Here is a 24,739-nt window from a genome sequence, read left to right as displayed (position 1 = left end):
GCATGGAGGCAGGTGACGATCGTTTCTATAACTGAATGGTTTGTAGATGGTTGTTTTACATTGAAGGCTGTATCACCATCTCGGTCGCGGTTTGCGCGATGTTCATACTTCCTGGTTTCCGGCAAAACACCAGGTGGTTCACCCCAGAGGAAAGAGCAATTATTATCTCTCGCCTTGCAGAAGACGGCTATGGTAAGACTGACAGTTTGGGAAGCAGACGACCATGAAAGGACTACGAGATGCCGTGTCTGACCGGAAGATGTGGTGGTTTTCGGTCGCGGCAATTTTCCAGGCAGTAGAGTAGTCTTTGTTCACTTACTTCCCAACACCGTGCGTGACACTGTTGCTTCGATCTTTACGATGGACAAGGTTCCCCGCTATATGTCACTGTGAGTGGTATCGCCGGTCGTGGGTCGTCACGCTTGTGCTCATAGACGTACAGGTTCCTGATGGCTCAAGTTATCGCTGGATACTTGGTGCTCTTAGGTTGGATCAGCAACACTTTCTTCAGGGAACCTACGAAGCGCCCCATGGCCTCTAATGAGCGCACTGGGCCAGACAGGCAATGTTGTTGGATCGTCAGCGACTTTGTCAACGATCTCTTGCTCTCGCTGACTATTCACGAGTGCGCTTTTCGCATAGGTATGTATGGTCGTCAAACTGAAGCACGACATACCATTGTTCCTATGCCATCTGCATCCCTGCACTTGGAGTGTTGTAATAGTATGTATTTGTATTTGAGGTATTTAGATAAGCGCATTGTGAGGAACAAACGGGATGCGGAGGATATCAATAAGAAATTTGGGACTTCATTGATTCTAGATATGTGGTGTAGTTGAAAAGTGAAATATCGATGGCGTCTGACAGCCAGACAACTGTACTAAATTCAAGCTCGACGCCAAATATAACACTGACAAGGAATCAAAGAATTAAGGGGTACACTGAATATTGCAACCATAAAATCATCGTTATGCGGAGCTAATAGGATTGACGTTAGCAACTACGAGTATGAATGGCAAATGCTAGAAACTCACGCATCTCTGCAACTCGACCAGCGCATCCCATGTGCCATACGGCTCAAATCAAGCTCAACGCCTCCTCTCGGGACTACCATGACAGTGCCAGGGAAATAAAATGGACATCGGGAAGCCGGAGGTACCCAGAAGAGGAGTTGATAATTGGGTCCCATCACCCATCCATCAGGCTGCAGCAAGAAAGGGGTTGAATTAAAATCATGATGTGAAGTGGGTTCAAGCAAGCCAGCGGGGTTGAGCAGAGTATGTTTCAGGTTGGAAGAAAAGGAAATGAGGCGAGTGTTACAAGTGCTGGTTGGTATAATGCTGCATTCTTGGGTGGGAGATGAGGTGCTTCGATGCAGCGGAAATGGGGAGGGATCTGAGTTTCTGGACTGGAGGGATGGGGATGGTTGCACGTTTACTGCATCCCACACCCACACAGTATTATCCGATGAACCAGACGTGATGCGAGTGCCATCCGGTGAGAATGAGACTGAGTTGACTGCTCCAGTGTGCCCCTCCAAAGGCTCACTGTTACGCTGACCGTCGGTCGGTGTGTGCGAACTTGGATAGGTCTTCTCAGCGACGGCTCGAGTGAGCCTACTGAAGCTGAGGGTGGTTCTCGACTTGACGGAACGTCAAGGGTTCCTCCGGTGATCTCGGTAAGACGGTGCTCGTCGAGATACAGGGCTAGCGGATACGGCTAAGAAGCGGGGAGCGACTTAGAAGTGCAGTCTAGACAACTAAGCTGGAAGACTTAGTTGAACAGGTTTCTGGGTTAGACCAAGTAGATTAAAGTAAAGTCTAAGTACAATAATCTGTCTACTTATATGTGCTACATGTAAGTGTTCAAGCTCAGTCTGTAATCAATAGTATATCTAGGATCTATGATAACAAGACATGAGGGTCAGATAAGGTACATGAGGCTTAACCTTTGATCAAGCATGCAGCGCCAAGTGCAACTGCGCATCTACATGAGGCGCCTAGAGGCGCTCCGGATCTTCATGAAGTGACATGCGGTATGCATGCGCTGATCTAGGGTGACCATGAGGTGTACAGCCTCCATGGATCAGGTACAAGGCCGTCTAGGCCAGGGGTGGTGTCACAGCAGTCCAGACCGCTGTCTTTCTAAGTGCAGGCAGCGTGCCGCCGCATCGGGAGTCTAGCAGAGCGGGGGCTGGTGCTGGTAGAGCGGGGGCTCCTGTAGGTGTTACAGATGCCTGTAACACTCACCCAATGGCTGTCCCATCGCTGCATCCCACACCTGCATGGTGTTATCATCTGAACCAGACGCGATGCGAGTACCATCTGGTGAGAATGAGACTGACCAAACCCATCCAGTGTGCCCCTCCAACGCCTCACCCAATGGCTGTCTTGTCGCTGCATCCCACACCTGCAGAGTCTTATCCGATGAACCAGACACGATGCGAGTACCATCCGGTGAGAACGAGACTGACAAAACTGCTCCAGTGTGCCCCTCCAAGGGCTCACCCAATGACTGTCCCGTCGCTGCATCCCACACCTGCACAGTGTTATCCAATGAACCAGACACGATGCGAGTACCATCCGGTGAGAATAAGACTGAGTAAACCGCTCCAGTGTGCCCCTCCAAGGGCTCACCTAATGGTTGTCCGGTTGCTGCATCCCACACCCGCACAGTGTTATCGTCCAAACCAGACGCGATGCGAGTACCATCCGGTGAGAACGAGACTGAGGAGACCCCTCTAGTGTGTCCCTCCAAGGGCTCACCCAATGGCTGACCTGTCGCTGCATCCCACACACGCACAGTCATATCCAATGAACCAGACACGATGCGAGTACCATCCGGTGAGAATGAGACTGAAAAAACTGCTGCAGTGTGCCCCTCCAAGGGCTGACCTACTGGCTGTCCCATTGCTGCATCCCACACCCGCACAGTCTTATCTGATGAACCAGACACAATGCGAGTACTATCTGGAGAGAACGAGACTGACAAAACCGGGGCAGTGTACCCCTCCAAGGCCTCGCACAATGGTTGTCCTGTCGCTGCATCCCACACCTGCACAGTGTTATCCTCTGAACCAGACGCGATGCGAGTACCATCTGGTGAGAACAAGACAAACCAAACTCCTCCAGTGTGCCCCTCCAAGGGCTCACCCAATGGCTGTCCTGTCGCTGCATCCCACACCCGCACAGTTGTATCCCATGAACCAGACGCGATGCGAGTACCATCCGGTGAGAATGAAACTGACAAAACCTCTCCAGTGTGCCCCCTCAATTTAACCAATGGCTGTCTAGTCACTGCACCCCACACCCACACAGTGCTATCCTCCGAACCAGATGCGATGCGAGTACTATCGGGTGAGAACGAGACTGACAAAACTGCTCCAGTGTGCCCCTCCAACGCCTCACCCAATGGCTGTCTTGTCGCTGCATCCCACACCTGCACAGTTGTATCCCATGAACCAGACGCGATGCGAGTACCATCCGGTGAGAATGAAACTGACAAAACCTCTCCAGTGTGCCCCCTCAATTTAACCAATGGCTGTCTAGTCACTGCACCCCACACCCACACAGTGCTATCCTCCGAACCAGATGCGATGCGAGTACTATCGGGTGAGAACGAGACTGACCAAACCCATCCAGTGTGCCCCTCCAAGGGCTCGCCCAATGGCTGTCCCGTCGCTGCATCCCACACCCGCACAGTCTTATCGTCCGAACCAGACGCGATGCGAGTACCATCCGGTGAGAACGAGACTGACCGAACCAGGGCAGGGTGTCCATTGATTACAATCTGGACAACCGCCCAGTTCAAATCACGGCCAGATGCCAGATGAAGGTTATTCAGAAACCTTGGCGTAAATTTGGTAGCCATGATGGACTTGATGGGCGAGAATGGGAGCGCTGATAAATACAGATGCGGCGTGCTGTACAAAATCATACCGCCAAACACTTGAATGAATCTTTGTACATCCATCGCGTTGGACTGCAATTCTTCATATCCAGAACGACCCTGTATTTATTTATCAGTTGTTCGTCCGACACTCCCTCGTAGATCTTTGCTCACTTTCAGCCACTTGGCAATGAATGGAAGCACAGTAACTGCACTGCTAAATGCGTTGAGAAGTCCGAGTGCTTCAACCCAGAACATCAGTCGCTCGTTGTCGAAGAGTGATCTTATTTCCTTTGCGAGCTGATCGTCAAAATCCGTTGTTCGAACATGCTCGGCCCAGTATCGACAAGAGTAGGAGAGATGTGGGGGGATGGATGTTTTGACTTGTTGAGGCAGCCCTGCGTCTTGGGAATTAGGGAGGTACGACGACTTCAAATCACAGATATTGAAGCGAAGCCCATGTTCCATCACTCGTAGTGATGTGAATGCAAGGTCGCATTGTATGTTGGACACCTCGACAAAAAAGTCTCCGCTGGATGTCTTGTCTGTCAGGAAGTCATGGAAAGATGCGTGAAGCGGTCGGATGGGAATGCATGAGTGGGTGGTCCCGCTGAGGAGGGATCCCATGTGTTTAATAATGTCCATGTTGTCATGCTTGTTTTCGTCTGGAAAGTAGCTCCGCATGATATTGAGGGAATTAAAAGGAAGTGGTTCGGCTGTGCCGAGTATCTGTCCCATCACGGAACGAAACCCTGTCAGTGCTTCTTCGTACTCGTCGTCGTCATATTCATCCCTTGTCATGATTTCTTTCAAAATCACTAGATACATATCGTACAACAGGTTCTTCTGCTTTCCGGCCCTGCAGTTCACGAGAGCATTGAACCGAAGCATTTGGTGTACACCTGGAGGTGTGTGTTTGATGTATTCGCAAGCAAGACGCGCCCACTCAAAAAGTCCATCGGCTTTCGCAGCCAGATTTGTGAACTCTTTGTCGCGAAAATCCGGTAGCTCCTTTAGCTCCTCAGATATGAACGTGTGGATGTCGCGCTCTGCCGTTGCTGCTAGAATCTCGTCCATGGACAACCGTAGAATATGCTCAGCGCCCTGAAATGCATCTTCGATGTCATGAAGTGGGCGAGAGGTGACGAGAATCCGAAAGTTCGATGGAAGTTCTGTGATTTGGGGAAGTCCTTTGTCCTGAAGTCTACCGGCGAGTATCCGGAGCAGGTTGCGCCGCGTCTCCTCTCCACCGCTCTCATCTAGTGCTCCGATCACAATCAAGACAAGCCCTACGCTTGACGCAGAGAACTTCTTTAGCGGTTTCATGAGAAGATCGCGCCACTGCTGGATTATGTCTGTTGTGTTCTTGAGCGAGTTTGCATCCTTGACCGCATCCGCTAACGCTCGTTTCATCCCCGAATCACGGTCAGCGAGATCCCGCGCGATGGTGGAGAAAATCTTTTCATGGCGACGATCTGCTTCTCTGTGCCGATCGAAACAAAAGCATGAACCAAGGCCTCCCGATTCCTTGAACCAATTGGCGATCGTGTGGGCGATGGCTGATTTGCCCTTGCCCGCGGGGCCAGATAGCCACAGCACCCATTTAGCAGCATCTCCGCTGCCATTGATCCAGTCCGTGATCTGGGAAAGAATCTCCGTGCGCGTCCCTGGTAAGCACTGTTTCATGGTATCTAGTCCTGCGCCCTTCGCATAAGCGATATCCCTGAGATCCAGGGTGTCGCCTGAAACGGTGTGAGTGAATGTAAAGACAGAACTGTGTCAGTCCTTACCCGTGCATTGGACGAAGACGGCCATGTCCCAATTGACTTGGTCCCGGAATTGTTGCATGAGGCCGTCCAAAGCGTCGCTGTACTGTTTGATCGTGTCATCAGTTTCCGAGATGACGTTTTTCCCGAGTCTCTTCCCTATAATATGGTATAAGATTCTTGTACAAGGTACAATAGCTTGGTGACTCACAAAAGCTCTTCGTCTCCGAGTAGTCCCTGATGAAACGGGCGCACTCAAGAGTCTGGTGAACGATCTTTTCCACGATACCACGCATCGATTCAATTTTTTCAAGACTGTATTTCTCGAGAAGACTAATAATCGATTGGTCGCGCTGTGCCTGCGCAATTATAATCTTTATGGAATTAGAACTTCTGAGTAGGAAACTGTACTTTGGGAGAAACCAAACATACTTTAGATGCAGCAGATAGCACCCCCAGCGCCATTTTCGCGTATGGATGTACCTATACAACTTGATTAGTTCGGTTCCAATCAACAGGAATAGCCCATACGTCTGAGATCTTCTCAAGGACAGCATCGATAATCTTGAGGGGTTGGAGATACGTCTTCTCAAAACCATCTGCGGCAGTAAGATCCGCTGGGGCATTGTCGACGGCAGATGCCGTAGAAGTCGCATGTTTCCCAAGTGATCGCATGTTTTGTGTACCATCGCAGGCACCCTGAAGTTCGACGTCAACTAAGTGGGGATCAGGTCTTCCTGGCTTGCCAGAAGAAGCAGCCTGAACCTGTGGTACCAGCGAGAATTAGCGAAGAAAATCAGAATATTTGATGGAAATACCTGCGAAGCAGACTCTCCGGACAGCCCTTGGTTCACGGAGTCACTGGGAATCTCAGATGTGGTGGGATGCTTGTTGTCATTGGAAGGATGGAGATGCAATGTGTCCTGAGCACCTCTAAGAAAACCAAAAGACTGGGATAGCAAGTTCGAACACTTACCTCGACTTGCTGACTCGATGAAGTCCCTTCATTTTCGACGTCGTGGACCGCAGTGGTGCGGTTGCGTGTTTGCTTGGAGCGTTTCTGTACAATCTTAGCCGTATTCCGAACAAAAAGTATTCACATTTACGCACAGGAAGCTTTTTGGTTAACCCATTCTTCAATTTCCACAGGAACTGACAAGATCCTCTATGAGGTTGGTTCTGGATGAATAATGCATAAGGACGACGATAGGCTTCAAGAGATCACGTACCGAGCTTTCAGTAACATTTACCTGATTGGATCCTAGAGTTCCTGGAGAAGGTTCGATATCTGGCCTAGGATTTTCACTCATGGCGAGTGGTCGTGGATTTATATGGTTATGAAAGAAACGGTGGGGCACACTGAGAAGTAGTGTGAGCGTGAAAAGGGAGTTGGCGTCTCACTCTTTGGCAGACCCCAAAGAACGTTCGGACCAGTACGTTGACTTTGAGCGCTTGAGCGCTAACCATCATGTTCAGCCACACAATTTCCATTGCGGGCGGGTAGACTCGTGCTAACCAGTCTTTATGTTTGAGAGTCTTTACTGCTGGCACTCGACTTGTCCGTGGTAGTATAAGCCAGGTTGGTCACGAGCTTACTAGCAGGTGGGCGGGCCCATAGCAGCAGGTCGTCATGGTTTAATAATGTCTGTCCAGGTTATATATTTACTGCTCCACCACCGCCAGAAAACTCCAGGTACTAACCCTACTTCACCACATGCAAGATATTCACTAGCACTACCCATCTGAATGTGGGGCCATCTCATGCTTTTTCTCTGCTGCGCATCTCCTCGACATGCCGATGCCAATGCACAATCAGCACAGCTGCAGTAAGCCAAGTCCAGGTCCAGGCGTCATCATCGCAGACTTAGCCTGCTGCCCGCTCGTCATCTATGATACCCCCTGCTCCTCCTACTAGTCCTACCATGCCAAGTGCAGCAAGTGCGTGGCTAGTGATGTGCGGGCCCGGCTCGGCCTGAAAGCCCCGGCTTGGGCTCGGCTTTTGGGGGCTTGGGCTTTGCAAAACCTCAGGCCGAGCCGTGGGCCAAAGCCAGGCCAAAGCCACGGCTCGGCTTGGGCTCAACGACGGCTTTCAAAAACAAAATGACTCAAAATTCAATATAAGTAGCGCTCGAGTCCTACAGTACTTCGTCGTCGTCCGCTGAATCAACATCAGACTCTTCCTCCTCCAAAATCAGTGTATCCCACCCCTCATCATCTGCTGGCTCAACTTCTAACCCGCCAGTCCCATGTTCGGAATCTTCACTTTCTTCTGTAAGGGATGAGGGACCAGGCTCCCGGAATATAAGTTCGTTACGAAGAGAACACTTTACGCATTGTAGAGCCTCGATGATGTCTCCTTTCAGCCGATTACGCCGCTTGGTGATCGTGATGCCTCCTTGCGAGAAAGCTCGCTCGCTCGAGACAGATGCTGCCATAATGGATAAGTAATCCCTTGCCAGCGAAGCCCACACTGGATACCTTAGGGCATTGATCTTAAAACAATAGTCAGCATCGAGTGAGTAGCGAGTGAAAGTGACTTACACCCCACCACTGAATAGTGGTCATACCTGCCGAGGGAGCGGCCTCAATGGTTTCGATATAGCTTGTGAACTCAGCCCTCCATGGTTTCGATGGATCCCCGATGGACGTGGCACCTGGTTCTGCCTTGGAGTCGTCTTCGGAGTCACTCTGAACTTCCCGAATGAGTTTCTTGAGGCCGCCAACCTTACTTTTCGTAGTTGCAGGCTGCAACAATGCAAGTGACTGATTGAGCTCGTTGTAGCGTTGTTCGAAGACGTTCTCGGCACAAGCAAGCACATCATCGAGCAAATTTGATGGCCAGTGCTTTTTGAAGTATGCGAGTTTGGCTGTCGGATCAAGTACTAGTATGGTAGAGTATGTTAGAGTCAGAATGATTGGAATAGAAAATGACGAACACATGGCAATAACATAGGCAGCAGTGTCTGTAGTTTTCTCATAATATTCATCTAGCTTCTCTGCTGCTGCCTTGAGTGCGCCGGCAAACCGAATATACTTGGGCCTTTCCGCTCGTGAAAACCATGATTTGTGAAGCGTCTCCAGTGCAGGAATTGCAAGATGGAGAGTTGATCCTCAATCGGATGAGAAAGCTTGCTGTGCCACGTCGGCATATGAAAGAAGGTCCATGAACTGGCCAACCCGTGTCCACTCCGCAGATGTCAATTGCAGAAAGTCGGTTTTGGCACGCTTCGATAAATTTTGCTCTTGGCGTCCCATTTCATACACAAACGTATCGACATGCTGTAATGGCAAGTCAGAGTAAGAACAAAAAGGTGTGGTGGTGTATCATACCTGCTTGTTGCAATCGGCACAATTAAGCACAATGTAAGTCGAAGACCAGCGGACCTTCATATCAATTAGTAGTTGTATTGGCAAAGAGACACCTGCTTTCGTCTGAACAGTTCTATATAGCTCTTTCCATTTCGCCGAGGAACGTTCTTTGACACAGATACTGCGGACCAGACCAATCTCGTCACGATTGACCCTCTGAGCTAGATCCGGTTTGTGAGCATGCGGGTTATGGGGGTCGTAGTGGGGTGCCTTGCTATAGGTACTGATGAGTCGTTGCGTGCCGAGATTAATAACATGCGCTAAACAACTGTCAGGGTTGTTAGCAGTTCCATCAACCAAATCGAAAAGACTTACTTTATCTTGCGTTGACGCCACCAGAAATCTTTGTGGTACTTCGCCTCGTACAACTTCGAGAATTCCTGCAGCATGGTACTATTGTTTGCTGCATTGTCACATGTGACGTGGCCGATCTAGGTTGAGATATAAGCACAGTCATTGAGGAGGTGGAATTTTTACTGACTTTGTGTGCGACACCGACACGATCAAGCACCTTGAATAATGCACCCCCTAGGCGCTGGCCATTATGGGCATTATTGAGCCGAGTAAAGCCAAGTAATGCATTCCCAGGTACCCATTGCATTAGATCATTTTCTTCGATCCAGTGTCCAGTGACAGCAAAATAACCATCCGAGTTATCGGCCTGCCACGCATCACATGTGATATTGATTGCACCTCTGACGGATTGGCTCTAAAATCGTGTCAGATAAGAGCAGATACTGTGAAGAATGGTACATACATTCAATTTCTTCTTGAGTTTGGTCAAATGGTTCTTGAAAACACGTATGATTTCAGCACGCATGGCCTTTCGGCCTGGAATCTTGACACCCTGTGTAGCACGCGAGGCAACATCTATCATTTCTTTGAACTTAGGGTGCTCAAGAGCCTGTATGGGCTAAATTCTGTTAGTTTACAGCTGACAATATCAATATGAATGAGTCTTACCTGATCTGTGGCGACAAGCCACTCAATTGCAGCTTTTCTAAAATTCTGGTGGGTGTAAGGGATGGCGCACTCCGACAATTTGTGCTCAGTCAAGTGCGCATCAATCATTTGCTGTGCTTGTGCGGCTTTCTTTTTCTTGGCTGCGATGTCACCCGGCAATTTAGATGTGAAGGCGTTGGCCTTGGCCCATGTATGGTATTTTCCCTATGGACATTTAGATCTAGTACATCAACAAATAAATAAATGAGAACATACAGCAAATTTGGCTTCTGCATGACGGCAGAGGGTTGACGTCTCATTTACAATGGTACATTGAGCCCTAAAATATGTAGTGTTAGTGATGTAAAGACATATGCAAATGATGTGACAACGTACGGACAAACTTTGCACTTTCGATGTTTTTTTACCTTGCCGTTAGTGTGAGTGCACTCCAATGGTTGACTGAAGAATTGGTCGATGTCGCGAGTTTTATCCTCGCGTGTGGGAGATTCATCGATGATGGGCTGGACATCAATATCTGCAAGAATACCGTCTTCATCAACATCTTCTTGAGCTTTAGCAGCTTTCTTGCGACGGACTCGTTTGCCTGACGACGCTAGGTCAGGAAGGTACATTATCTTGCAGATAGACTTACACTTTGGATTCGTCCGTGCATCTTCGCGTTCGTCATCACCGGATATCTCATCTTCATTGATTTCTTCAACACATGCCCTTTTGCTGGTGGTTTCAGGTGCGGTGGTGTCGACATTCGGTGCAGGAGCAGACAGGATGGGTGCTTGTGGTGGTTCAGTGGCCGGAGGATGGGTGTCATCGGTGGTGCGCTTCAATGCCTCTGCAGCACGAAAGGCATTGATGGCTCTTGTTTGAGAAGGGAGAGCTGCCTTCTCGGAGTGCTCCAGGAGTGCAGCGGTCGGTTTGACTTTGCGCACTGGACGCACTACACGTGGCTCATTGTCACTGTCTGTATGGACCATTCCGACCATTAGATTTTTTCAAGTTAGAGCAAGGGTAGCGACGTACCAGTACCATAGCCATGAATACCTTTTATCCCACTACAAAGGATCAAGATCGTGATGAAAAAGTATACTTCGAACACAAAGCAACATGAGATAGAGTAACATCGACGGTGCGAAGCACAAAGATGGGCAACTCACCTGGGTTTCTGACATATGAAGTGTTTGTTGGATTTGCGGAAGAGACTAGAGTAGTAATGGTTAGACAGATTTAGATATAGTAAATAAACTCGTACCTGATGTCCGGATGTCCACGGAAGTCTGTAACAGACGATTCGACTCCCTAAAGTAAGGACGCATGGATGTCGATGATGGATGCGCAGGGACTAAAGCCACGGCCTGAGCTGCCGGCTCAGGCTTCTCAACACGTCAAGCCGGGCCCTGGGCCATGGTCAGGCCCTGACTTGGGCCCGGCTCGGCTCAGCCTAATCAGGCTCAGCTTGGGCCAGCCCACGGCCTGAAGCCGGGCCGTGCACATCACTACGCGTGGCCTCGACCTCCATCACTGCAAGCTCGCCTCGTGCTGTTTCTTTGTTGTCTTTGCATGGTTTGCAGTTGACTTCTCCCTGGTAACTGATGGAGGTCCTGGGATGCCCGGGCCCCGGAGGGATGTGGCGAATCTTCATATAATCCGAAGTCCTGTGTAACATTTGACTATGCAACTTAAGCTCAGCCATCTTGTGAGATCCTGATTAAGATTGATGATCGGTGATCAGCTGTTACAAGGGGTGACTGATATAGCACATATGACGTACATATAGATACCGGACCCGAGGCACGAGCGTTGGACTGCTTTCGCGGTATTGCATGTAAACTAGTACCGTTCCCTGTGTGATATGAATCATCTGCAACAAATGCAACACAGTGCTGCATTGTGTCAAAATAACTCAAACTATCCTCGCACGACGATACGCGATACTGAGCATCGTATATTCACCCGCATGTCTTGTCGAGATCATGCGAGGCGGTTTCAGTTGGCAGTGCACGATGCGGCACTCTCCGGACGGCGAGAGTCTCTCGCACTGTCCGATTTTCACCGGGGATGATATCTCGGTTCCGAAGGATCGATTTGCAATTGCTTCGTGAGCATACTTTATCTGGGCTAGATTGCTGTTCTGACTCAAGGTAAGTAAAATTAGAAATAGGCACAGTAAGACAGTACAGATTGCGTAGCACGTCGCACATCTAACTTACAACTATCTCGACCGAGCGGTACTTACTATTTGGTATTCTGGTATTTGAGCTCTAGCTTTCGAAGGGGGATGTAAAGTAAGGCTGCAAGAGGGAATGCAATCTCGAAACCGATATCACCTGAGGTGATGCCGATGGGGCCCTGGTACCACACCTGGTTCATGCAGGGTATAATTAGGGCGAAAGACAGTATACCAGCTGTGAGTGCAGCTGCTCCCCAGGGCAGATGCCCCGGAATATTCCATATAGCGTGGTTGTAGGTGCTGAAGTCACCTTTGCGGAAGTAGTGGTGTTCGACAAGGAGGATGGCGCCGTACGCACTTGCCCAGTAACCGATTAGCGAAAGGAAATCGGTCAGCGCCGCATAAAATCTGTGGGCCCCCACGATCGATAGAGGCAATGCGCTGTCAGCGTCCAGGGGAATTTTTTGAAATTAGCTGGTGGCAGGAAGTACAAATAGGAAGACGCACATTACCGTGCCGACGATCGAGAAAACATATCTTGGGACTCTTGACATGGCCGGGATCATCACTTGGAAATTGAAACAAATAGAATAAAGCGTGCCAGCGATGTTGCTGGTGACGCTCAGGCTGAGAAGAACGGTGAGGAACTTCCCAAAGTTACCGACCGGGCTGAGCATCGCTTCTAAAAGGCCGCCGACGTTGCCTTCCGTTCCGTAACCCTCGTTCCAGCTAGGAACGTTCGGTGCAGCAAGGACTGCTGCGGCTCCAAGGCACTGGAGAAGGACCTGTGGATATATGAGAAAACGCTTAGGATGTGTACCAGATGAAGAAGCTGACGTACGATAGGTACGATGTACCCTGCATATGCATACCAAAAGATCCTGGACCTGGAAAAACATGTCTAAGTGTAACGCCACAGGAGATGAGATGAAACCTACCGAGGAACGGTGGGCGAGTAGTACATCGTGAAATCGGATGCCAATGGCGAGTAGGTGATAACGAAACCAGCGATAACAGATCCGAAGTTGAGAATGGTAGCAGCGGATGCGGGTTCCGCTGGTTGAGCGTTGTACAAGTTCTTGCCACCCACGCCGAGTACAACCAAGAATGCGATAAGAACCTGGGAACCATGAAACACGTTCGTACCTGGAAACCATAAAACTATAACTTTGATGAACAGAGGTTGCCGCTTACCAGTTAAGTACTCTGTAGCCCATGAAGGAGATCTGAAGTTGTGAACATTGTGAAGACAAAGAATTTCAGAAGTCACGTAAGAGGACGCACGAGGAGCGCGATGACGAAGATAATGACAATGCCGACACTGATAGGGGTTAGGTAAGATAACCGATTTTGTGGGACGCCATACGCACTCCCAGCTCATATTACCAGACACGCTAGCTAGTGCCTGTCCACCGAGAATACCATTGAGGATATTGAAGCCGCACATGCCGATCAAATTGAGGATAGCGGGTATAATGACGCCAAAGTAGCTTGAAAGAAAGTCAGACAGTAACAAATATAAGAAGCAAGCACACATACCCAAAACTATATCTAGATTGAATCATCTGACGCATGCCAATTCGAGGGCCCCAAGTATTTCTGTGGAAGAGAAGTCAAGTAATGACTCTAGCTATGTTTGGGAAAGTATACGAACAAATATGCAGGTAATGCGCACGCCAGGATATTAAAGAATAAGATAACGAGACAAGAATCGCGAAGTCCAAGTCCAAAAGCGATTGGACCAATTGTTCCGGCAGAGAAGCTAGTTTATCTGTAAAAATGAGCTGACGATCGAAATACTCTGAAAACTCACGAGAGGATGTTGAAGTTCATTGAAAACCAAAGGAAGAAAATTTTATAGTATTGAGTGTCCATCCGCTCCTCTTCAGGAACTGGAATAGTGCCTATGAACGAAGATTAGATGAGTATTTGGTTGTGAAGGAAACTTACCTCGTTCCTCTACGCCCCAGCTGAGAAGAGACTTTGCTAACGGGTGGGAGAGCCATCCGTGCTTGTCTCCGGGGATGATCGCAGAGAGACCATCTCTATACGCGGAATCCTTCTCAGGATCGGTGGTTGAGTTCTTCTCTTGTAGATGATTATTGGACATCGTGGAGACGAAGGAGGGACGGCGATCGCAAAGCTTCGCCCTAAATATATGGATTATGAGGCACGATTCGAATTACCCGGATATACATGGCTTGGACGTTTCAAATTTCAAAACCAGCGGAAGAAGAGACGTCGATGCAGTACCAGGTACTATCTACTGACAAGACAAATTTAGAACAAAATTTTGAGCTAACCTCTACCAGTGATCCAAAGCTGACATAATAATTCCCACAGTAGAGAAAATGTCGTTTCTTACAGAACCTGTCAAAGCAGATTTTTAATGTTCTCACGAGAAGGTTATTAGCCTTTGCGGTTGCTCCACTTTCAACCCGCTTGCACGATAGCCAGAAGTACTGGCCCATGGCGACTCAGGCGTCCAACACACACGCGCTATCCTCTGTCACTTTTCACGACGAACACATGCACAATAAGATACCTATTCTCACCATTCATCATGACAAACTAGAACATTCGCAGCTAGACAAGCAAGGACGCGCCGATACACAGCATGCCGAGGATCTATACGAAACCGAACTTCCATGGTGGAGAGCAACTATACGAGCCCGAATTCTCAGTTCGGTGAAACGAGAAAGTCAAATATTGGCCCGAATGCAGGCTCGTGTCATTTATATCTCAACATAGTCCATGTATCTCATAACTTTCTGTAGGAATGCATACGACACCCATGGTTGGACTTGTATTTCCTCTATAGTTCAACTCTTGGCACCCATACTTTCTTCATGATTGGCCTACCCTTGACATTTTTCTTTGGCTACGAGGAGCTCGGACGAGGGTACGATCCACTTGTCCGCCAATTATTGCAACTCAAATCGCAAACAGCCTAGTCATCGTTTTGGCTTCCGGAGTCTACGTTGCTTCGTTTTTGAAGGACCTTATTTGTTCACCTCGTCCATTAGTCCCTCCTGTAACGCGACTGAGTAAGTGAACGACATTCCTTCATTGCAAAGTTTATCAACAGCCTTATCCCAGCGATTGGGACGCACCACCTCGAATACGGTTTTCCCTCAACACATTCTACGAATAGCGTTTCCATGGCACTTTTTATATTTGGCTATGTTAGACGCGCCTACATTGAATCAGCCACAATCTCGTCATCGATCTACTATACGTCATGTGTCATCCTCGTGATATATGCCGTGACCGTGGTCTTCGGCCGTTTATACACAGGCATGCATTCCTTCATTGACTGTGCGGTTGGTGTCTTTCTTGGAGTGATAATCTGGGGGGGCTATGTGATTATGAAAGAGGCGTTTGGGAATTGGTTGGCAACTGCTCACTGGATAGGTGATATCTTCCATCCTTGCTGGTATTCCTACTTATTTCTTTTCAGTTCCGCTGACAATGATCCCCATCTGTCTACTCCTTGTACATTACCACCCACATCCCGTCGATGACTGTCCTTGCTTCGAGGATGCCATCGCGTTTGTCTCTGTCCTCCTTGGCATTGCACTATCCCGGTGGCACAGCGTGTACTCTGGTGTTGACGAGCGCTTCTTGAGTTCCGTGATGCCCGGACCTCAAGGGGCCGCGTGGACTTTGGAGGATACTGTTTCGTGGTGGACTCTAGCTTGTGCCAAAGTCACTATCGGTCCGTCTCTGTTACTTTCCATCTTGTTTTCATTCTTGCTCACATGTCTCTACAGGCATCCTTGTCATTTTTGTATGGCGAATTTTGGCCAAATCGCTCCTGCACATCGTTCTTCCTCCTCTTTTCCGCCTTCTTGCATCCTCATTCGACCTGCCACACCGACGCTTCTACACCCCTGCGACAGATTACCAACACATGCCAGTTGAAAGTAGTTTGCGCCCGATTCCGAGTTTCATCGACCTTCCTGGTGTCCTAGAGGTCAGCGCAATCAGGGAGAGGTCTGCGTTAGGGAGAACAAGTGAGGTCAAGCGAAGAGGTGCAAAGTCGAATAACGATTCACCGTCAGCCAACGGAGAAAATTACAGCGGATCCGAGCTCGAGAACAGCAACGGGTCATATCAACGCAAGGAAGTCAAGCACTACGATGCTGACGGTGAGTGCATCGTCTGTCTCTTTGATAGATGTCGAAGTCTGAGACCGATTCCTATCCTTCTTCAGTATTGACCAAGGTAGTGGTCTATGCTGGAATGGCAATCTTGGCTGCTGAAGGTTTGCCCGTCACATTTGCCCTTTTGGGCTGGGGCGTCAAGCCATGTTGATAGCTTTACTGGCGTTAAATAACGTATGTATGTAGTACCTATGTAAGTCATTTCTTGACACGTTAATTTAATACCCCGGGACAATTCTTGATTGTATGCGTGATTACCTCTGGGCAAAGTGACGTGTGAGCCACGTTCATTTTTTGAGCAAGATGAAAGCTAAATTGGTATTTCATAGAAAGGAATGACTGTCCTCTGGCTATGAGAGATTAAAATCAGCGACATGTACACGTTACCTGCGAGTGAAAGGAATATGCAGTATCGCATCTACTCGAGGGATTTTTCACCTGCGGCATTGAGTACATGAGTGTAATGACTTCTCTCCTTGAGAACAGGGTCGTTGGTTAGGGTAAAATGGCTTGGACGGTGTTCCGACTTTTGTGATGCGGCTTTGCGTCTGGATCAATCATGTTATTTTCCCTCATGAACAATCGGACCTTAATAATTCGTTTCTTGATCCGACTGGTATACGTACTAGACAATGTAATCAGACCTCAATCCCAGATAACGTACTGTATTCTAGACAGTGTAATCAAACCAAGGTACATATTAGTGTGTACGGGGGCGAGCAGAAAATGAACTATGTACCCTCAATGCCTAGGAAGTCTTGGGTGTAACTGAGCGAGTAACAGTCGTATTCTCCCCCCGGTTAGTATCGGCATCATTGATAACATCATCACAAGCAATCTATATTCTTCTTCGGACATTACCTTGCGAAGCAAGGTCATGTTGGATGGCACATAATCTGTCAGTCACCTGACGTGAACATCATGCAGTGCAATAATCGAAAATGATAGATCTTCGTAAATATGGATACACAATAGATACACAACGATACATAAACTGATACAGATATACCGAAACCGATACAGCGAAGCTCAGAGCTCCGTCTCGATGACACAATACAAATACAGAAACAGAACATCATCATATCAGACATTTGAACCACTTGCCTCACCCGCTTTCTCAGTTCTCTTATGCGGCGGCTCTTCTTCTGTACCTTCGCCCTCCTTAGGTTCGGGCAAATGATGTTTACCTGGGATACTGGCAGTAGGATGAAGGATGATCACTTTCTCCATTTTTGCTTGGAAGCTGTCGTATCCTGAAAAATGCCAGTGATGAATCGACAAATAAATCTCCACCAAAGCTCCTTCTAACGCGCGGTTGATCTCCAATGGCTGAATGGCTTTGCCGTCTTGGAACACTGGAAGAGGAACGGCCTCATGAGTATACTTGATGCGAATGAAATCATCCTCATGATCAGGTGCGATGGGCCATTTGTCAGTGACTTCATCCATCAACGGAGCATTAGGAACACGCCGGCCATGAGGAGAATCGGGAATTCGAACATTCTACACAAATACATCAGCATTATTTTCAATGCAGTACAATCACTCACCCTAGGCTCAAATACGTTCGCCACCACACGGAGCATTTCGCCTGTCACGTCACGAATCACCATATTTCTGTGATCGCCTGTTGTCCCTGCTGCCTTCTGCATAGTCTCAAGATTACGGATGACAGTGTCAAAGTCATGAGCCAAGATCTTGTCAGTCGGACGGACAAGATGGAGCTGGTATTTGGCTTTCTCAAGGGCGCCTTTCTTGAGATAATTGCCACTGGTGCCACACTTGAGATTGAAAGATGATACTCTTCCGGTCACCACTCCGATGAAAGGGGTTTGCTCATCGCGGTCCACGATAATCAGACCATTAGCAGAATGCTGCCAAGAGATTTGCTTGCACAATGTATTAGAGGCCATGAAATTAGATTGAGAAGCAGCATGATCATGATAAGCTTGAGCATCGAACGACATGATTAAGAACACAAATGAAGGAAATAGGAGCCATCCAGCGAAGTATACAGACGGACTTTAAATTTTTGATCATCCGACTCGTGACAGTACACCGCCCAGACGTCAATCTGTCTAGACACAATATCATCCATATACTCATCATTGTACATATGCTTATCTCTGAAATCAATAGTTGTAGGTTACCAGGCACTTTTCTTATAGGTGATGTAACTCGTATTTTTATCTAGTACCATGTTTTGAATATATCCCAGTTTTCAGGCAATCTCGTGGTTCTTTGCACCTTCATGTGTACCGCAATTGCACCTGTATATCTGGAGCTCCAGTTGTTGAGCGTATAGTAGATATTTCAGATCTGGTGCATTATCTCACAGAACCTGATCAGCTTATCGGTGAGCCATCATACATCAAACGAACATTCATTTATTTGCATTTCCAGCATTAGTATCAGCCCTAGCTCGTCGAGGAGTAATCCTGCTTTACGTCGATGATGATAACATAGCAGACACTCTCGCAGGTTTATTTGATGAACGAGAACACCTATGAATACGGTCACAGAAGCTATGGTACATGGACTCAAATAATGTTATCTAACTTTTTCTTCGTTTCTCTTTCAAGCTCTTCAATTCTTGCATCTTCTTCTCTTAAATATTCCGAAGGATGACGAATAAATAGTTCATTCTCGAATTCCCGCAACAAGCGTATCGTCTGTCTACCTCGACTCCGAGAAAGTGCCACATATGCGTTGAAAGGTGATAGACTGAAGCATGTCGTTTTGCCGATATCTACGAGGATGTGATCAATAGTCTGCCCCTGAGATTTGTAGTCTGTGAATGCATAAGCGGGTACGAGAGGTAGTTGTCGACGAGTTACACGAGTAGTAGGATGCATTCCAATGGAGAATTTGACTTCAACGGGTGACAAAGGAATCTGACGAGGTTTGAGACCAGGCAGAGGTGGAAGTTCGCAAAAGTCGAGCTCGATGATGACAAGTATAGGTGGATAACGCAGTTGGACTTGTCGATTTTGAGATTTAGCTGAGGTCAAAGAAGGTTCTCTACCATCCAATGTTATCTCCACAATTCTTCCCCTTGATCCATTCGACAAATTAGCAGACGTTGCTAAATTCCGAGTCACCATAACTCGCATCCCTATAGCCAATCGTAAAATTGTAGGTACTTGCTCTGTGTCTTTCAGTGACAGTTTGGCAGTGTCAAGTCGTTGGACCATGTTCAGACAGGTCCCATGGGTAGAATCCTCCGCAGGACATATGTACAGGGTTTTGTTGGTGAACAAGCAGTGCTTCACAACCGCGCGGTTGTTCCATTGTGTTTGTACACTGTTGCGTGGTGTGATGAGAATGGCTTCATTCCATGGAGGGACGGCGAAGTTTGGAACATCACACTCGTCGTTCGAAAGAATGAGACGATGTATGATAGCCAGGTCATCAGCAGTGCAGGCTCCTTCTCTGGAGCGCTGCAATATGTTGTACCAGACAGCATCTATAATGCGCATTTGCTGATCCAGTATAACGACAGTGTCAAATTGAAGATAGATATTCTTTCCCAATTGGCACTTTGTTGTAGGAGGGTTAGGATAATACAACGAGTGTGTCAGACTGCCGACAGGAGGAAATTGGTGGAAGTCTACGACGATGATGACGCCCAATCCTCCGAACGGAAGAGTACTTGATGCGTGTGGCATGCCAGCCGCTTCGCGGAACGCGCCTGTCACTTGCGATAGAAGGCTCAGGAAATCAGTTGTAAGCATACTGCCTTCATCAACTACCAACAAGACTTTATCCAGCATATTCTTCTCTCGCCGTCTCATAGCCTCCACATTTGGATGATAAATCCATGAGTCTGACGTTGGCAAGCCTTTCACATTTGCCGGTATGGTGGCCCATGAATGCAAGGTAGAACCTCCGATTTGAGATGCAGCGACTCCAGACAATGCAGTTTTGGCCAACCGATGTGAACAACCTCTGGTCACGAACATTTCAGTAATAGCTTGCAACAATTTGGTTTTCCCTGTTCCGCCTTGGCCGTGGATTTGCATCAGCAATTGAGAAGGCTGTCGTCCGCACAAAATTTCATCTAATTCAGAACTTTCACCTTAATGACATCCTGAAGATCAGCGTAACACTCACCCAGATACTTGTAGACAATGCGAAAAGCTAGGCTCTGTTTTTCATTGAGATAATCAGGAATAGCTGAATGAGGTGGTGACGACGACTGAATCCTCATAACAGATGAATCATTGTGTCCACGAAAACTGCCAGCATGCTGAAGAAGTGCGACACCACCTTCATCCACTCGAACATCCATAGCGGAAAGGTTCTGTGCGTGAGGTTCATTATGGATAATGTTATCCCACTGAAGATAATTCGCCCATTGTTGATCCGTGGCAACATTGGCTAATTCGTTGACCGCCAGGTTTTCTTCAGCATTTCGCTCAAAGAAGCGATACTCTTCCGCTATATTCATCGCCACATCGGCATATACCCTTTCTCAAGAACCAAATGTGCCATTAGCAGCACGCATGATGTCTTCATCTGTGATTGATTCCTCGGTAATGGAATTGATGTTACTTTCTTCTTCATCAGTGTGAAAATCTTCATCAAATCGTGGTCGATCTGCCAAAGCGTGCGGGATGCTTGGTGATGTGGTTTCATGTTCTTTAGCCTTGTCAGAGCACTCATGGAAATACTGAAGATTATTGACAATGTTGCGAATGGAGAATGATGTAGAGGTCATGAAAGTCTCGTAAGCATGGATGAAACTTTCGTCTGCCTCTTTTAACTGCGTAATATTCCTCCAAGGTTTAAGAAGGGCGAAGAATCGAAGCACAATAGAAAGAATGACTCGCAGGATCATCAGCACGAGGAAACCATGGACCTGGAATGTGCGGAATGGTTTCGTGATTGTCTTGGCGAAGAGTGTCGAACATGTCCCGCATGACTGATCCCTTCCTTATAAGAGAGATGAATACTTGCATCGCTCCTCTTTGGTACAAGATCGGAGTTTGATGAGTGCGTACGAAGATCATAAGTGTTCAAGAAATATTTGAGATAATTGAAACCTTCTAGTTCAGTAGGACGGTCGATGTATTCATGAATTTGATCTTGCAGTCGTATTGAGCCTTCATGCATTTCTAGAACAGCATATTCGTTCTAGAGACAGCGCCAGATTAGGTTGGTGTAACTTCATGATGAACATCCTGACGTCACTTGCCTGTGGTGAACAATCACTGACATCAACGGTTCCACTTTCTGCAGTACGCTGTATGACATGTGATCTAGTATCAGATGGAGTGTATGTATTAATAACAGATTACTAAAGAAGTTGGCAACTCACCGGCTCTCACACAACTGCGGATAAGTCTTCTTGAGAAGTGAAGTGACAGAACTCCAATGTATAGTCTCGAAGTGATGAGACACATATCGATCACCCCATCCAACAAGATAGGATACAACTTCCGGAGCACTGAACTCCTGCTCCCGACTGAGAGAATTCGCGCAGCGTTGAATAAGACGACGGTTGAGTAGCTGGACATCTGAATTATGGGCTTCATTCTGCTTATGATAAGCAATTGTTTTAGCCAGTAATGCAGAGGCATTGGCAGAATGTTGTTGACGTTTGGCAGCATATGTCGAGATATACCAACTGATATGCTTTGTGTCCCCACCATTCGTGATGAGCTTACAATCATGATTAGCGCGAATGGCTAGTAATAGCCATGGGTTCCAGTTATTCATGAACGGATACAGTCGCCGAGGTCCCCATTCACCATTGATATTGATCCAGGATTCTTCAGCAACAGGAAAAGGTGCTCGACGTTTGCAAAACAATCGACCTCGCCATGACTTGAGACAACCTGGGCCGCATTTGTGAATTTGAACGGCACGAACCAATTGCTTTTCCACTCGTTGCCGTTGTGATGAAAATGAAGGCAACCGAGGATCTGGTGGGTGAGAATACGATACAGCTCTTTCACGTGGCACAATAGCCAATGTTTGCTCTGTTATGTCGTTGTGATTGGCTCGAATATTGGAAGCGATGTATTCAGCCACTTGGATTCGAAATGCATCTGATTGAAGTAAGCTCTTTCATTTTGGCACACTGAAGGAGCGCCTGTTTGAAGCGAAGTCAAAGATTGTGCGACACAGACAAAAATATAAAGACCTTGCAACCAAACAATAGATGTAAATGAAGGGTGCCTCGGCCTTGAGCTTCGACGGTGCCTATGTAGCTTTCCACGGTCCCAAAGATGCCATTCTTGCGACTAATATGCCCATTGCTCGCTATTGTGATGCCTAACATTTCGTCGAGAACGACGAATCGTATAGTGGAAGAATTGTGCCGCTGCATATGGATCGACCGCATATTGATAGCACGATGCGCCGAATCAGGACCTCCATCGACATCAAAAGCATCCATGTTGATCTCTTCACCCAGAAGCACTTGTGCAATAGGATCATGGGTATCACTGGGATTATGTGATCCACAATGACGGAGGGGTTCTTCATCATCGTCATACCCCAGATTAAAGCATGTATCTTAGTTCAAGACTCATCGGTTCCGATCACCTTGGTCCGAACGGCATTGACGTGTTTGTTTGAGAGATCGAACTATAGGATTGGAATGCATCTGATGATTGGATTCTTCAACACTAGCTGACAGCAAATCTTGCGAAAGTCAAAGATCGAAAAGCCTGTTCGTTCGCATGAAAGGCCTTCTTTTCCACTTGAGAACAGCTGCGCGACACACTTGATGTTTTGTATGACGCCAAAGACTTGAAACATGAAATGGATGGTCTTTCCTAAACCTTTTGTCCGCATATCTCATGGTCCATTTCGCTTGGTTCTCAATACGAGATAGAACAGAGGGCGGTCGATCTCAAAACCTCCAATGCCATATGGAAAAAGGCAAGGAAACACTCCAAGAAGATGATTCAGGTGTGCAAAGTCTCCACTCGTACGAATCGCCAGTGGCATTACGACGGGCATATTCATTCACGAATTCCGACCCCATATTTCACCGCGTATACTTCATGGCCACAAGCTGAAGTATTGGCGAGAGCATGAGCCAGTACTTCATTGTTGGGTAAATCCTGTACCTCTGAATCGACGACACCATGAGCTTGAAGAGGAAAGACATTAGAGTTCACTGATGACACAGACCGGCGTTGAGCAAGAGAGAAGCTATTTGACATGAATACTGACTCGTTGGGGAACTTTCTAGATCATCGTCGACTATATCTTGTACGCTGACATGAGTGTCGAAATACGAAGTGACTGTGAAATGACTATGAAGACAAGAACAAAGTGAACGTGAGCAAACGAACCTTCTGCATCCTCATCTTCGACAACATATCCTTCTCTTTCTTGCTCCAGTAAATCAACCTTGGCCGAAAACTTGATGATGGACAATAATTCGGAAGGAACACCATTTTCAGGCAGACGCTGAAGTATTTCGTCGGAAAATGACAATGCCTTGGTAAAGATGAATTGTGGCTGTTTTAAAAATGACAAAGCAGCTCGCACACGCAGTCGATTGACAAAAGGATGGATGGTAGACAACGAGCAGTAGATTGTTTGGGCCTATGATACTGACTCCGATGGTAGCTGACAGGATGTCAGGTGGTCGAGGAAACAAATTGCCTTCGATCATGGCACAAATGTCTTGAGTATTGAGACGGTAGGTCGAGACATTGCCACGCATGCCGCTGTTCAGAGCCGATGTATCCCAGTTTTTGGCTCCCTTTTTTGAGGTACAATTTGATAACGAAAGCTGCAGGGAAATGAAGACCTATAAGAAGGCGTTCTGGCAAAGTGAGAATGCCCAGTTCTGGTGGAACCTCTCCAACCCAAAGACCATTAGCCAACGCATGAGACGGCACTTGATTGTGGTGCAAATCATGCATGCACGCCGAACAAACATGACCACTGGGAACGCCATTGGGATTGATCAAGGCAGGCATATACAATAACATGGATTTAAAAGTCTCTTGAGCGGGATGGCGACATTGTATTGAAGGCACAAGAAGATGAAGGTTGGAAATTGGCGATGTCGACAAGTTCAGTTTCCGAAGAGAAGTACTCGCCAGCACAAAACAACGCAGGTGACTTTGTGAAGTGGTACGTTTCCTGTGCGATCAATGAAATTGGCTAGACATTTCTCTTTCACCGTTTCATCGACATCCTGAAAAAACGAATCATATGCTGAGTCAAGAGGAGGGGTGGGAACAGTCAATCGTGCGCGTTTGATGTGTTCTGTCTTCTGATCGGCACGGGTGTGCTGCTTGCGCTCGAATGCTTCTGCGATCGAGTTCTGCAAAGCAGGGATTTTTCGATGACGGACAACATATCGGCCCGCTTACGTTGTTGAGCTCGGGTGAAAGCTCCACGTCCTGTTTGACTGATGATCTCTTTCATCGTGAGGCTCTCCGCTAATT

The 24,739-nt window shown here is 47.6% G+C and overlaps 5 protein-coding genes across 5 annotated transcripts; 1 reads left to right on the top strand and 4 right to left on the bottom strand.

Moving 5' to 3' along the window:
- Positions 1-1,030: 1,030 nt before the first annotated feature.
- F5147DRAFT_587190 (uncharacterized protein) lies at positions 1,031-1,210 on the bottom strand (the record flags this gene model as incomplete). Its single annotated transcript, XM_041431969.1, has 1 exon — positions 1,031-1,210. A coding segment is annotated over one exon (180 nt), but the record flags the coding sequence as incomplete, so codon positions are not given.
- A 4,927-nt stretch (positions 1,211-6,137) lies between these two features.
- On the bottom strand, positions 6,138-6,964 carry F5147DRAFT_658425 (uncharacterized protein; the record flags this gene model as incomplete). Its single annotated transcript, XM_041434438.1, has 5 exons — positions 6,138-6,419; positions 6,473-6,604; positions 6,631-6,714; positions 6,765-6,833; positions 6,884-6,964. 5 exons carry the CDS (start codon positions 6,962-6,964, stop codon positions 6,138-6,140), a joined length of 648 nt encoding a protein of 215 aa, XP_041285850.1.
- Positions 6,965-12,076: 5,112 nt separating this feature from the next.
- Positions 12,077-14,417, bottom strand: F5147DRAFT_841153 (permease for cytosine/purines, uracil, thiamine, allantoin-domain-containing protein). The gene is made up of 11 exons (XM_041444355.1): positions 14,104-14,417; positions 13,967-14,057; positions 13,808-13,915; positions 13,693-13,752; positions 13,524-13,643; positions 13,424-13,474; positions 13,348-13,379; positions 13,092-13,299; positions 12,995-13,040; positions 12,661-12,938; positions 12,077-12,594 (listed from the first exon to the last, which is right to left on the bottom strand). Exons 1-11 carry the CDS (start codon positions 14,261-14,263, stop codon positions 12,219-12,221), a joined length of 1,530 nt encoding a protein of 509 aa, XP_041285849.1. The 5' UTR covers positions 14,264-14,417; the 3' UTR covers positions 12,077-12,218.
- Positions 14,418-14,557: 140 nt separating this feature from the next.
- F5147DRAFT_725948 (PAP2 superfamily-domain-containing protein) lies at positions 14,558-16,752 on the top strand. The gene is made up of 8 exons (XM_041439145.1): positions 14,558-14,877; positions 14,931-15,055; positions 15,103-15,200; positions 15,253-15,567; positions 15,614-15,871; positions 15,927-16,304; positions 16,370-16,595; positions 16,649-16,752. The coding sequence occupies exons 1-7, from the start codon at positions 14,623-14,625 to the stop codon at positions 16,468-16,470; spliced, it is 1,530 nt and encodes a 509-aa protein (XP_041285848.1). The 5' UTR covers positions 14,558-14,622; the 3' UTR covers positions 16,471-16,595; positions 16,649-16,752.
- Positions 16,753-17,402: 650 nt separating this feature from the next.
- F5147DRAFT_780644 (uncharacterized protein) lies at positions 17,403-18,286 on the bottom strand (the record flags this gene model as incomplete). The annotated part of the gene is made up of 2 exons (XM_041442489.1): positions 17,403-17,822; positions 17,870-18,286. The coding sequence occupies 2 exons, from the start codon at positions 18,284-18,286 to the stop codon at positions 17,403-17,405; spliced, it is 837 nt and encodes a 278-aa protein (XP_041285847.1).
- Between the last annotated feature and the right edge of the window lie 6,453 nt (positions 18,287-24,739).

This window comes from Suillus discolor, assembly GCF_016758755.1.
Source record: "Suillus discolor strain FC423 chromosome Unknown F5147scaffold_112, whole genome shotgun sequence".
NCBI classification, from domain to species: domain Eukaryota; kingdom Fungi; phylum Basidiomycota; class Agaricomycetes; order Boletales; family Suillaceae; genus Suillus; species Suillus discolor.
This window is presented reverse-complemented; position numbering and strand designations above follow the sequence as displayed.